Source organism: Diadema setosum, chromosome 10 (assembly GCF_964275005.1).
Source record: "Diadema setosum chromosome 10, eeDiaSeto1, whole genome shotgun sequence".
NCBI lineage: Eukaryota > Metazoa > Echinodermata > Echinoidea > Diadematoida > Diadematidae > Diadema > Diadema setosum.
This window is the reverse complement of record NC_092694.1, coordinates 18,251,077-18,266,061: the sequence shown is the minus strand read 5'-3', so window position 1 is coordinate 18,266,061 and position 14,985 is coordinate 18,251,077. Positions and strand designations below refer to the sequence as shown.

The 14,985-nt window shown below is 41.6% G+C and overlaps 1 protein-coding gene across 2 annotated transcripts; it reads left to right on the top strand.

The window, feature by feature from the left end:
* The first annotated feature begins 589 nt into the window (after positions 1-589).
* On the top strand, positions 590-14,055 carry LOC140233612 (patched domain-containing protein 3-like). Of its 2 annotated transcripts, none has more exons than XM_072313710.1 (4): positions 590-729; positions 10,170-11,338; positions 11,696-12,006; positions 12,151-14,055. In XM_072313710.1, exons 2-4 carry the CDS (start codon positions 10,333-10,335, stop codon positions 13,567-13,569), a joined length of 2,736 nt encoding a protein of 911 aa, XP_072169811.1. In that variant the 5' UTR covers positions 590-729; positions 10,170-10,332; the 3' UTR covers positions 13,570-14,055. The 2 variants fall into 2 exon arrangements, with proteins under 2 accessions (XP_072169811.1, XP_072169812.1); XM_072313711.1 differs by lacking the exon at positions 590-729 and adding an exon at positions 9,574-9,665.
* Positions 14,056-14,985: the final 930 nt, after the last annotated feature.

The window sequence follows — 14,985 nt, the reverse complement described above, 5'->3', positions numbered from 1 at the left end:
CATGAGTATTTCTGAATTTACCAGACCAGTCTGCTTCCCCCCCCCCCCCGTCTTTTTAAAAAAAGTCATGACCATGCTTCAGTGTACAGTGGGAATTCCATGAAAAGTTTGTTGAACTATAGCAAATTGGAGGAGGAAGCTCTCACAGAGCATCTATCAGAGATGCTGGTATTGTAATATTCAGCAGTAGTATAAATATGCATTTTGAAAAAGTTTGTTCAACTGGATACATACACAGCAGTGAATCACGCTCTAGGCATTGGTTAGATGAATATGCATGACGACAAAGTTTGTTAACCCGCATCGTATCCGCATGAGACACCGCTAACGAATAAATGGATATTCATAAATTCATGCTTGAATACTTTCCCCGACGTTCCAGAACCTATGTACAGCGCGTTTGGCGTGTTCTCCTCAGGTTGTGCTCCACTTAAAAACATGAATATTAATGAGTGGGCTGGATCTGGAAAGTTTGTCGACCCGAGGAGGGAAACACCTCCGCTTTCTATTTTCCTCTCCCTCTCTCTCTCCTCGTGATGTGGCGGGTTGTTGAAAATTGTGGTTTCATTTATGAAGCACACTTGGCGCGAGAAAGGAGATGTCTTTGTGGATGAGTCTCTTTGTGCAGTGCTGGTAGAAGCCTAAACTGGGGAGGTCTACAAACTAGAATACTTGGTTCCATGCCTGGTTCTATACTGGTACCGGTATATCACAAAGATTGCACTCCTGGTAAGTTTGTCCTTGATGATGGACATGTGTTTCATGATCTTCCATCAATTTCTCACGTTACGGGATATTCCCACGTTATTTACTTTAATCACTTATGACTTTACTTACCGGTATGTGAAATGTGGTGGTATTGGAAATTACAATCGTATTGCTGATGCCATGGCCTGACTGAGTTTTCTGAATTGTCTGTGATACAACGTGTACTGAGTGAAGAAAGATGTTTGGGAGAAAAGGATTCTTTTGAAGAAAAGGATTAGAGGAAAATAATTAATGTTTCCTCAGTCTGTATCACGTGTAGATCAAGACTCATCATAAAGTAAACTTACTGTGACATCGTTTCTGATCATATTCCTACACTCGTGTGTTTTCAAGTGTGTTTTAAAGTTTTGCCATCTCATTGTCATAGCAGGGTCTGTCGATCTAATTTGTACTGTAATCAGAAAGAAAGCACAGGAGGAGGTTTTCGCTTCTGTGTGTTTTATATTGGAACTTATATAGTGTATAGGCCCTAAATCTTGATCGAATGAATTGGAATACACCTTGGCTGATTATGCACTTGCTTATTTTTGGCATCCCGCTTTCTTTTTCAAGAATAGCAAAAGATTGTTATACTATCTTATTAGCGTTTGTGTGACTAATTCACATTTTCTAAAATACTTCTGTGAAGAACATGCGAGTTAAATTTCTGTGATGGATTTGTCGACATTAACTGATCAAGGGATATCCACTTTTTTATATCCACTTTTTTTTTTCCTTTTTAACATGTCCCCTCAAACCCCCGCCCCCAAAAAAACAAACAAACACCCAAAACAAAAAACCACACCAATGAATAAAACCATGGACCCTACATGTATAGGGTCCATGATAAAACAGACAACTCGAAAAGAGAAGGTTACGGGCCTCTTAGCCGATTCACGTTTCACGGACGTTACTTCTATTGAAAAAGTTCTAAATGATTCATTGTAACAATAAGTTCTTTTACCTGTCAATCGGGCGTGGCTAAATACAGAGAGAGAGAGGGAGAGAAAGAGAGAGAGAGAAAAAAAAAGAAACCCAACTGATGCAAGGTTACGATTCAAAGGTTTATAGAAACGTGGTATGTAAACTATAGAGGTGTGTTTCTGTTACGAAATGTATAATTAACAATTTTAGTACTATACGGTGTACTAACTAGACTTGAAGGCTCAGTTTAATCGCTCGTCCTCCATGAGCATGGGGGCGTAAGAGGAAAATTTGCGGCTCACTGCATGCGAAAAGGGGAAAATAACCTGAATATCAATTGTTTTCTGTTTGTCATTAATACATGCTATTGTAATCACATTCATTGTTTTTTTTAATGTGCTTTGATAATCACTCAACGAAAGAGAAACATGCAACTGTATGTATGGTGATGAAAATGTGGGTATCTGTAAACCTGATTTCATCATTCCTATAAATAGGCAACCATTAGCTTTGATAGGGCCTACATGAACTCGTTGCAGACATAAAATAGGGAGCTAGCTATAGTATACAGGCCTATGAAAATTAAATGCAGATTGGTATCAGGCTCTTAATGGTGGAGGGTCCAGTGCTATGACTCAAAATTCGAAACTTTCTACTTGACCGATTTTAGCTTTTGTAGTTAAAGATAATTGTACTTATAGATGAACCACAGATTTTAAACATTCTGAGAGCTTCCTAAGATGGCATCGTTCGAATTGTCTTTGAATCTCAAGTAATTATGCTGTTGATCATTTGTCATTGTTAACTTGTATTCCGACTAGTCTGGCCTCAATATTTATCTCCATTTTGCAGACAGCATTGTGTATCATACCCGATAAAAAAATCCGGAATGAATTCGTAAAATTTATGCTTCGACCATAGTACCACACCAGGTATAGCCCATTCATTCTGTTCCTAGTTTTCGTTCATTTTGTTCAATAACCTCAACAAAGAGAAGACAGCCTCACCACCTTGTCTTCAATTCATCCTGTTCGTCCATGCGCCAAACTGTTGCACAAGATCAAAGGGGAGCTAGCTCTGTGCATATGTATACAACTATTGATTTAATAATCCTAGGAATACAGGTTACAGGAATAGCCGAGGAGATCCCCTACTGAGTACTGTTATGGGTCACTTTCACTGCAACGCGGCAATAGGACCCCTACATGATATACCAAGATAGTCGCATACTCGCACGGCTAATATCATATTAATAACACTGATAGTCCTCGTTTCGAATAGTGCAACTTTGAATTTTCTTTCTCATTTTTGTTTCTCATCTGTGAATTATGCGTAAATTTCTTTCCAGTCCTACATAAACCCCACGAAAAGTCGGCTATTACATTGTACATTGTATGTGTTTGTTTTTGTTTTTTAATATTGTAGGGGGCCTACTGAATCTCCCAAAATGCGCGTTCACTGTGCATAAAAAATGGTTTGTCGGTGATGAATAGCCAGCCCTGAGCTACGCTTCCGAGATATCATCCATAATGAACAATGCATGAAGAGCTACGTTGTTTTTCTCTGTTTCATGGCTGTTATCAGAAAGATAGATCTGGTTTACAACCTTTTGTATCTCTTCCCGCATATCATGGAGTAGACGGCGGATGCGTTTTATGGTGATACTGCAAGAATGAGATAGAGGACAACTCAAATAACGGGATGCTGACGAGAAACAAAAGTTTGTCCAACTCATCTGTATCGGCTAAAGAAGGCATCGATCGAGTACATCAAAGTGTGCGTTTTATTGTTCAGTCCAGTGCCCATCGTATTTGAGCGGTAAAATTAGATGCGATGACTTGAATCACGTGCGTTGTAAGGCAGGAAGATAGATCAACAAAACCTCCGTGGTACGTGGTCATGCATATTAATGAGAATATACCTCCAGCCGAGGAGAGGAACGGTTGGTTGCTGCTTACAGCCGTATTCATTAGACAAAGTTTGTTCACCTCTCACTTTCACTGCGCGGCGTTGTTACAATCACGGAGCGGAGGCAAGTGGGAGGCGGAGCGACAGAGGAAGTGTCTAATGACTATTCATAAAGGATAGTTTGTTCACCCTGCTGCTTCGGGGTAGAGGAAGGGGCAGTCGTGAATATTCAAGACACAAAAGTTTGTTCACCCTCAGGAACCCCCATTTTAGGTATCATCAGAGGAAGACAAGTCTCTCCAGCCTCCTCATCTCTCCTGCAAACGGCGTTGCCTAACATTGCATACTAGTAATACATTACAAATCTGGTTTTAAGGAATTGCTTTCTTCCGCCTCCCTACTAAATACGACGAGGATGAACAAAATGTGTGATCTTGTACAATGTTTGTCCCACGCTTTGCGATTCTAGTCTAGGCTAGGTCATAATACTAGTAAGCTATTTTACAGTCTTAGAATGATCTCTTTCCCCCATCTACCTTATTGAAAAAGCGCTGCAAACTAGTGAGTAAGTAAGTATGGGTTTCGGGCTCTACCTATCTATGCACACAACTAACTAACTCCATCTGAGGTTTCGTGAAATGGCGCATGACTAGGTTGATCCATGTAGGACGGAGCGACAATTTCCGCAGTGGGGGCTTCACACAGGATATCCATGGTGACTGAGGCAATATTTTGCTGTCCAAACCGATTCTTTTCTCTTATCTGTCTCCCACCACTTAATCCAGCGAGGCGGGTGACTGTATGAAATAATAGTCACCTTTCAGTGTTTGTCAGTTGAAAGAAACTTAGAATATAGTGTGTGTGTGTGTGTGTGTGTTTTTAGAGAATTTATTGTCCATGTATTACGAAAAGTACGTCGTTGGCATAGATAAAATGAGACAACAATCATGGCCGTTCTACATCCTACTGTATGTCATTCAGAGGTTCTCATCTACTGTCAGATCAGCTGTGTAATGGATATTTCATTCAGTCCTGTCCTAACTTGAGATGGCTTTCTTCGCAGACACTCCAACTCAGAGCCGTAAAAAGGAGGACAGAATCTGATTTAGAATTCCGAAGGCTGAACTTGAGAGTCAATCGAGCAACTTGAGTATAAGCCTAGATGTCTGTGAATTGACTTGAGGCGAAGTGATGATGCTATTTTTGTGTCGATGGAATACAATATCGCCAGTCTAGATGACTGAGATTAGCGGCAGAGAATGTACAAGCCAAAGTCATTGAATATCATGCGTAGTCTTCTCTCCGGTGCTGAAATAGATAGGGCCTCGAGCGATGGGTAGTAATGTTTAGAATGTACAGCGCGAGCAAAACAGTCAGTGTGCCGCCTGTGATGATAATGTTCACGGTAAAAAGTCTGCAAGAGGCGCACGAGTAGAGAAATCCCAGAATTGGTGGGCTGGAGCTAGAACTAGGTCCACAAGGCGAAATGATAAAAAGACACACTATACGGTCTGTTGCATCAGGAGGTGGAAGATAGATCCCCTACTCGTATCACGATACCTATACCTTGAATCGCCTCGTTTCATAATAATTATGGGCTTTACCTGCTAGTAGCGAGGAGGTAGGAAATAATCACTTTGCATTCGTAGGAGGCCGAGGCTGAAAAAAAGGAACATAAAACATGCGAGTTTTCGACCGAAATGAAATGAGATAGAGACCGCAGTGCTCCATAGTAACTGTCGAGTTCTACAAAGGAGGCGAAACACCACTTCCTTGGTTCTACCAGGGAGGTGGGATCCACCTCCCTAGTTCTACACCAAGAAGGTACTAGGCGAGTATCCCCTTGATGCATGATGCTACCATGGAGCCCCATGGTCCTACCAGTGAGAACACCAGTCATGCCAGTAGAGACGTGTTAGAAATTAAAAACTCGGGTATAGTGTTCGATCATGTCAGATAACTTTTTGAACTGAAGGTCCAGTGGTTGTTGCTTTCAGATGTTACTTCGATACCCCTAGTTTTGCAAAGAGGTATCTCATACTTTCTTATATAGTCTCTTCATTTTTTTTTTCCGTAGGCATATTCTTTGATTTCAACTAACAAGAGTGTTTTAGACAAGGACCCAGGTATAACTATTGACCTATAGTGACAACCTCTACGATGACTGTCTGAACCCTGTCACTTTTGGTGCGGTTTGGTGTCTGTCGCCGTGGCAAAATCTACTTCATCTTCCCGGGGAGCCAGCTGTTTTTGAATGTAGTCATTTATAGACATTCGAGTTTGCATACAAAATACACTGTATTCCCTGAAAGGGGTTCAAGTTCGTGCCATTGGCTGGGTCAGCAGAATAATAGAGCGCCGCCTGTTGTTGGCATCACACGGCGTCTAGGGTCGTGGTGTGTGTCACAGAGTCCCTTGGCGGCAACCTTCAACGTTCATCGTCTGTGACCTCTGTTGAAGAACGTTATTCAAAGCACATGCTGTAGACTACTTTACCAGTCTCTTTGCCTGGATGTTTTGCTGATGGCATCAGTAACTCCTAATGGTCATAATATTATCTAGTCAGAGATCCCTCAGCTGTCTTAAAATATTTTTGTTAGCAGGTTTTCATCTTAAGGGAAAATAAGTTTTCGACTTTAATGTCAAGATAAACCTACATGCTGTAGATTTTATGTATGTGGCGTACATTTATACCGTCGTGTTCAATGTGAAGAAGCGAAAATGGTCGACGAACTTCTTTTGACATAATAAAGGGGGGGGGGTGCGCGCCCGATGCGCCCCCTCTGGATCCGCCACTGCCTAGTAACCCCCCCCCCCCCTTCACAACAAAATAAGGGACCCATAAGAGTGCAAATGTATGAACTATTGTGAGCACTGCTTCACCACTTACAGGCTATTGAGCAAGACTTGTTTATCGAGTCTCACGGAGGAGCACCACATGGTCGGAGATCCGACTTACCTTTGTATAAGCCATGTCATGCCCCTATACACAATGGGACTGGCTTAGATTCTAGGCTGAAGCCAGCTTACCACCTGTTATCAATGCAACGGGGATTTGAAGTGCAGCGACAATCTTGAACAAATGTCTCAAATAATGAGAACTCTGTGGAATAACTGCAGGAACACCTGAGAATAATTTACATGCTGATTTTCGCCAGTGGAAAAAGAAAACGAGATTATATGCAGCATTTGCCCAGGTGGTTTCTATTTAGATCAAAAGTACATTACGATCGTCATATTTCAGGAAGGATACAATGCAAAATGTACGATAAACGCTAAAAACAGGATATATCTTACTACCATAATTTGCAAACCCCAAGGTTATTAATCTGAAGTTGACCCAGAAGTCAAAGTATTCGAACAATGAGCATGCATTCCCGCCTTAACTTGAGAACTTAACCCGTATCCGGGTGTGTGATATAATAGCAGTGAGGTTCATTAACACAGCTGTCCACACATGTTTATCCGTCCTTCTATTTGACGATTCGTCCAGTTTACATAAAGGTTGTTTCGCTCAGCTTTAGAAATAAATGAATAGCCGCGACTAAGGGCACTAATGCACTTTTAAGATCGAAATGTTGTGGTGGGTAGTTTTAGGTTTAGCTTTATGAAGAAGGCAAAAGTTGGTGGCGAGAACGACTGAGTCATATCCTGGTGGGATAAAGAAGAAGAAAAAAATGCTAAAGATTTAATTATGTGCTACCTAATTGTCCGTTGATAAATTTTGGAACGATCAAAGGAAGCGTGGGCTGGTCTGACAAACGCCCTCACGTGGGTATAAGTCGGGAAGAAAACATGCTGATATCAGCGAGGTCCACCACATTGTGTGGATTAAAATTTGGGGACCTTTTAGTGGTCTAAAAGTCACCTTCAGTCCGTGGAATCAACATCAATGGTGCAACAACATTTGCGAATTTACTTACCGAAATCCTTTTGAATATATTAATGCCAATTTCGTATTGAAACTATTTAAGCCTACATTGTGTATTGGCTTTAATGCAAAAACCTGTCGAGTTTTGCGTGCTTTGTTCTTTTTATTTTTAACCCTCACACACTGTTAAACTGAGCATAACAATTTTAACACAGATCCGCGTAGCATACACTGCATAATTCACAGCTGAAATAAGAGAGCTTTGTGAGAATCACACATAAATGCAGGCCTATTCTCTTCTCAAATAATCTACTATCCCAGTTTGCTGACTTTTGTATATTCCATGCATGGATATACACGTGACATAATAGCGCTATTGATGACACTTTATATGAACGTCGGATCAGTTTGCTCGTCTATAACTTCACATGCACACACGAAAAAGAGGCGATCGACGGAGACTTTCGAACGCTTGAGCTTTTTCTTACTCAATTACCGAGGATTATCTGCAGATATACCCTGTACTACAGTTTTGGGAATATTATGTCATGAACCTTCACAGGACTTTTTTATTGCCCTTACCAATGGGATTATAGTAAGGGGAAAAACACCACCAAAACAATCAGAAGCACTTTCAATCCAAGGGACATTCACTCTTGAAGGGATCATAAATGCCGTTCCCGTGTGAAATCGGTCTCGTACTTAGAGACGTAAACAATGTAGGCCTACACTTTTTATGAACTCTGCAATGAGGTCGTTAAATGGAAAGTACCATGCACTCAAAAAATATTCCACTCGTCGATTTAAACAAACAAGAACTAGAAGAAAAAGTACAAAGACAAAAATGCATAGAACGTGTCTGCAGCGCCCCCGTAATTTTGCGTGCCACACGTGTAAAGCATAAATCTTTCTGCTGCACGACACAGATTATTTTAGGCCCTCTTAAAAGTTAGCACCGAACTTTCCAAAGCAGTGTAAGCACTTTTTAGTGAGTGTTTGTGTGTGTGTATGTGTGTTTTCTTTCCAATATAATGTTCTACGGAACAGGTCAAGGAATGGGGGGGGGGGTGTTCGCTTGGATGTAAGTACATGTAGTGTTGAAAATCGATTTTCGCGCAAACATTACCGATCTCACGTGTTTAAACTGGAATCCAGTATCCAATATTTCTAGATTTTTTTTTCCTCACCTCAACGATCCAAGCAGCTGCTGTCTGGATGGATTTCATATCTCTTCTGCCAACAATTATCCCATATGTCGCAATGATTTAGACGTTACTGTGGCATGTAGCAATGGTCATTGTCTTGAATACTTGAATCAAATGAAAAATCAAAAATAGAATGAACAAAAAAATCCGCACTTGGTAACTGTAGACCCAGTGGTAGAATCGCATACCATGTCTGTTCTTTTTCTACACAAGGAAATTTATGCATAATTATGAAACTTGTAACTGATCAGCAATAATGCGGGACGCCGTTCTTGTTAGTTTATGAGGTAAACATGCATCTTGTAACTAACTTTCCCTTGGCTTCTGATCGTCAACTTGATTTATGATATAAAAAGTACAATGTACATCACATGCATGTCTCAAATGCCTGCGAAATTTGCCATTTGCCATTCCTAAGAAATATGTTTTATTGCTCCATGATGCATTGTCTAGTTGTAGCAAGGAGCTTGGAAGCTCCTTGGTTGTAGTATTTTACAGGGAGTTGCTAAATGCGTCACCATTCGATATGATCTCACCTGCAACGGCCACAGTGCGAAAGTTTGTTGCCCTTGCTTTACCCTCCGCTGCGCCCAATCAGATACGGTGAAAGTGGGTTGCTTAGGCCGTACTGCCAATCAGCGGTTGCTACGAATAATTTTTTTTCATGAATATGTATATTGTGACAGAACGCCACTGTTCGGGGATTGCTATGCATATATCGGGGAGTGGCTTCTTGAAAAGACCCTCCCCGATATATCAATATGCATTAAGAGAAAGTTTGTTCACCTGCCGTTGTTGTGGTTAATGCGTTGAATGCGCATAGCTTTCCAAGGAAATGAGATATTGTTCAGAGGATGTAGCTCGTGTTCTTGAGCCATCTCCGTCTAGCCATGACTTTATCTGCTAGACTCTGCTACAAGTCATTCCTGTATCCGAATCGCATGTCATCTTTAGCCGGGAATGAATGAATTCTGTTATTTGGGAGCATTAGAGAGAATACTTCAGTGACGGTATTATTTTTGTCTCCATGCTGTCGAATCTTTTCAGGTGTTTTTAATAGGCCTACTATATTCTAAATATTATAAATTTATTTTTTTTTCGTATGCGTTTATAATATTTAACAATTCAATAATGCAAACGTATTCATTGGCTTTTGGTGGAATGGGTGCGTAGTATCATAGGCCCTTACTGGCATTCTTCACTTTTTTTTTTTCTCGCATTGCGAAGACAAAACTCTTTGTCCTTCAATATAAGTATACATTTCTTTGTTACCATCATTTTTCTTTGTTTTGAATCAGCCTACAAGTGTACACCCCTCTAATCTGTCTCTTTGTTTTAGTTATATGTTTTGTTCTGTTTCAGATATTAGAGTCTGAAAAATATACATTTTTTTTTTCTGTGCATACATTTTCCTTGAACAAAAAAAAAAAAAAATGTGAAAATGAAATCGAAAAAAGTATATCCTCTGTAAGTTCTGTATTTTTGAGTGCTATGCTTTCTTATTCTCTCCTCAGATCTCTAACGCCACTGTGTAAACTTCACACCTTCGTCTGACCAACGATTCCAAATGTTACATTCCACATTCCGTGTGAGAGCGGAGAGGTGACAAGTAAGAGATCAATCGTCTGGATATAAGGGAGCACCATTTCAATTTGTTGGACTGTCAATCCATCAATCATGGCAAGGTATGACTGTGTCGATCGCTGCATTAGCAAAGCCTTTTACAAGCTTGGGAAAGTTGTCTTTCGACATAAGCTCATCTTCTTGCTCATTCCACTGGCAATGGTGACCTTTCTAATGACGGGGTTCACGCACTTTATCATTGACGACAACGTGGAGTATCTATTCACGCCTGAAAACAGCCAGAGCCGAGACGACCGGAAAGTCACACGGGAACTCTTCATGACCGGCGATGAAGGAGAAGAATTCTTGCCAAACCGTGAGCTCGATCTTTTCATCCGACGTGGACGTCTCATCATTCTACCTGCTGAGGGCGACAACATCATGAAGAAGGAGATGTTTGAGGAGATCGTGGAGCTGGATGAAAAGATACGCACCATCACGCTCCATGACAACGGAACCCTGGACAACTATGGCACTCTCTGCATGAAATGGCTGGGCCAGTGCCTAGACAACAACCTCATGATGATCTATCGGCAGAACGTCGAAATGTTCAACTACATCAACCTCAGCTATCCATTCCACACTGCAGGGCAGTACCCCCTCTTTATCGGACCCAACCTTGGTGGAGTAGAGCTCCACGAAGGCTCAGACGTTGTCAAAAGTGCCAAGAATGTGATGCTGATCTACACGCTGTCTACTGGCGACAAGGAGAAGGACAAACTGGCTGAAGACTGGGAGATGGTCTTCGACAAGCTGATCGAGATGTACTCTAAGGAGATGAAGCACATCAAGCTGGCGAGATGCACGTCACGCTCCCTGTCCCACGAGATCACGGAGGCCAGCATCCACGTGGTTCCCCGCTTTGGTGGCACCTTCTGCATGATGATCCTGTTCGCTGTGCTCTCTTGCATCATGCGGGACTGGGTTCTCAGCAAGCCCTGGCTTGGTTTTCTTGGAGTTCTTTCCGCTGTCTTTGCTGTAATCTCAGCGGTGGGTCTTCTAAGCTACTGTGGACTAAAGTTCAACGAGATCGTCTCACTCATGCCCTTCCTTGTTCTTGGTAAGATTCTCAGCCAGTGATGGATACACATATTTTCAGTTAAAAACTAGTTTATTGAATGTGATAAACTTACGTTACAGTTTTTTCTGTCATTTTGGTTTGGTTAATCAAGAGCAGTTGTTACTGTTAGAGTTGTGTGTACATGTATGTCAAAGAAAGGGAATAATATTTCCTAGATAAGTCTAATATGAGTACCTTCATGCCAAAAGAAAGGCATAATTATGGAGACGAATTTTTTTTTTTTTTTTTTTATATAAAGGCTTTTGTTCATTCCTCATGATGCCATTGACACGGAGGACTCTCAGTAATACATACTAAATGTTAATGCCCTATGCCAACTCCTTTTTTTTTCTCCAGGTGTTGGTGTCGACAACATGTTCATCATGATTGCTGGCTGGCGTCAGCTCAGCATCTACCTGTCAGTAGAGGAGCGCATGGCTCGCACGTTCTCCGAGGCTGCCGTGTCCATCACAATCACAAATCTCACCGACATGCTGGCCTTCATCATCGGGGCCACCACCTCCATGCCTGGTGTCAGGACGTTTTGCATCTACGCGGGAATCGCTATGCTCTTCGTTTACTTCTACCAGCTTTCCTTCTTCGGCGCCTGTATGGCGTACATTGGTGAACGCGAGGCCAACAACATGCACTGTTACACCTGTAAAAAGGTAAGAAGACCTGCTATTTCAATCAAATCCAAAACATCTGAAGACTTTTTAAGTATAAATGGAGATAGAATTATACACGATTTGAGATGTATTATATCTTGAATTTAATTTGCTCTGTTTTCTTTTCCTTGATACTGATTTCAGGTCTTGCCAAAGGACGAGTCTCCCAACAAATTCTACCACATTTTCTGCGCTGGAGGCATTTCCAAAACAACGCGCACCAAAGTATCTGATTTGGAGCACCTCCTCATGAAGTTCTTTGGAGAGCACTTTGGCCCCCTGCTGATGAAGAGCCCAGTCAAGGCCATCATCGTCCTCTCCTACCTGGGTTACCTGGCTGGTGCCATCTACGGTCTCTTTCACATCACTCAGGGACTTCAGCTTAACAGCCTGGCCAGGGACAACTCGCCGGCTTACCTGTACTACAGCTACGAGGACGAGTACTTCAAGAAGTTTGGGCCAGTTGTGAGTGTCATCCTGCAGGATGACGTGGAGTACTGGAAACTTGAGACGCAGGAAAGGATCGAGGACCTGACTCAGTCATTTGAAGCCAGTGAGTACATATACGGATCAGAGCTGACCGACTCATGGCTTCGAATGTATCAAAGATTCCTGAAAGCGGGCATGGGCACGTCTGATCTGGACAAAGCAACATTTTTGTCTGTTCTGCAAAATCATTTCCTGACGCGGAGCGAGTTCAAGCAGTACTCATTAGATATTAAGTTTAAAAAGGATGAGAATGGAAGAGCCACGGACATTGAGGTGTCTCGATTCCTCATCACATCAAAAGACATGATGAACACAACGAGAGAAGGCGATATGATGTTAGCAGTGCGGGACATTGCTGAAAACAGCGACTTTAACCTCACTGTATTCAACCCAGCCTTTGTGGTGTATGACCAGTACATTGGTGTCTTGCCAAACACACTTCAGACGCTGGGTATTGCTCTTGGATGTATGTTCCTTGTTGCCTTGGTGATGATCCCGCATCCTGTATGTGCTCTCTGGGTAACTTTTTGTGTCATCTCCATCGACACTGGAGTCATTGGCTATATGTCTCTGTGGGACGTACCGCTGGACCCCATCTCAATGTTAAACATCATTTTGTGCATAGGATTCAGCGTAGACTTTTCGGCGCACATAACGTACGCGTTTGTCATCGCGCCCAAAGACAGCCCAAATGAAAGGGCAATTTCTGCACTGAGGGCCCTTGGAATGCCCATTCTTCAGGGTGCAGCGTCATCGATTCTGGCGATATCCGTCCTATCGACAGCACCTGTCTACGTCTTTCGCATCTTCTTCAAGACGCTGTTCCTCGTGATGATCTTTGGAGCGTACCATGGATTGATGCTCCTCCCTGTCATACTATCCTACATGGGCCGATGCATGCCACATAAACAGGAAGAGGAGAAGTACTACGAGAAACCTCCTCTCCCATGTGTCGCCAAGGACGTTCAGGATTTTAAAGCAATCACAGGTACAGGAGAACCTACAAAAGTCCCCATTGTCTTTGACGGGGAGCAGGAAGTTTTAGTTGTAGACCTGAAAATTTCAACTGTATGATCAAAGCTAATTCTGTAGGAAGCCATACGGGACTTCTTTGCTTGGACAAAATGAATCTTTGTTCAATTTTCCTGATTTTAGTTTTCAGTTGATAAGATTGTTTAATGACATTTGTGAAGAATTATTGGACCAACGTTCTTTACATCCTTTTCGCATTGTTTTGCATTGCCATTCCACGCAACACGCTTGCGAGCAACTTGGCTGAGATGGAACCCAAATGCCAAGATTGCTATTTGTGACCGTCCTTCCCTACCCAAGCTGTAGCACCAGCCTCCAACCTGCATGTCTTCCTGCTGAGGTATAGCTGCCTCTTCCAAAGAACAAGGCAGTATTGAACAAGCATCTATTAAAGTTTTTCAGTAGGTTTACGGAGACTTGTTTTGGAGACGATTTTGTTTATAAGCTGTTGTTTTATCACTTGCAAAGGCGGGACCAAAGAAAGTAAGATACAAAATTGATATATTTTTCTCTTTTTACAGTTTACCTCTTGAGACATGTCTTATCTCTTGAATACTAACAGTTTTAATCTCCTATTTTCTTTTCCTTATATTTTTCTTCTCATTACACTTGGCAATATTGCAGACAAGAGAGGTAACTTGGACATCATTGATCACTGTTTCATTCCTTTAACTTCGCTCGATGTTCCTGTTTCAACCATATCAGTGACAGTGTTGGCTTGTCCAGATAAAACATGAATGATTCCAAAAAATTCTCCTCGTTAATCCTATCCCTCCCTTTACCTTATGAGTTTTTGTTTTTAAGTGTTCGACAGTGCATGGCTTTGTTCTATGTGTGTTTGTCAGTAATACGTGGTTTCTTTTCAGATGTGTTTGACATGCCTTTATGTTTTGCGTCAGCTTATTAGTTCTCTGAAATCTGTAGTTGCCTGTTTTTATCAATTTCGCCCTGTGTTTCTATAGAAATAGTTGAAAAAGTCTTGTGTTTAATTTCGTTCCTGTCTACCTGTTCGATGTGAAGGGAACATAACAGCAAGAGCATGGCTGATTGTTGAGCAGTGCTTTTGCGGTGAATCTAGGACGAGTGTGGAAGTTCATCTTTACACAGAATTGTGTTCAGAACCGTTTTATCACAGTATCTATGTGTCTTGATAACTAGATGCAGTAATAGCAACAGTTCAATGCAGTATTAGACGGTATATTTCATACTTTGCACGTTTTCAAAAAGAAACTTGCTCTACATCAATAATATTAAACTTTTGAATAGTATTAACGCGTGACAGTCATCATTAAGAAATCCTTTGAGTGGGAGCCTGACACTGTATCCTGCCACACAGATAGAATACCTTTTTCTTTTCTTTTTTTCTTTTTTTTTTTGGCCACATATATGCCAGGAGTTGCATGATAACATTTGCTATTCGAGTGGAGCATTTGTTTGTGTGCACGGATATGAATAATG

Bases quoted from the DNA above. Each gene is read 5' to 3' on its own strand.
- LOC140233612 (XM_072313710.1), top strand. From the start codon at position 10,333: ATGGCAAGGTATGACTGTGTCGATCGCTGCATTAGCAAAGCCTTTTAC. The intron at 11,339-11,695 runs GTAAGATTCTCA...TTTTTTCTCCAG, and splicing joins CATGCCCTTCCTTGTTCTTG to GTGTTGGTGTCGACAACATG. The intron at 12,007-12,150 runs GTAAGAAGACCT...TACTGATTTCAG, and splicing joins ACTGTTACACCTGTAAAAAG to GTCTTGCCAAAGGACGAGTC.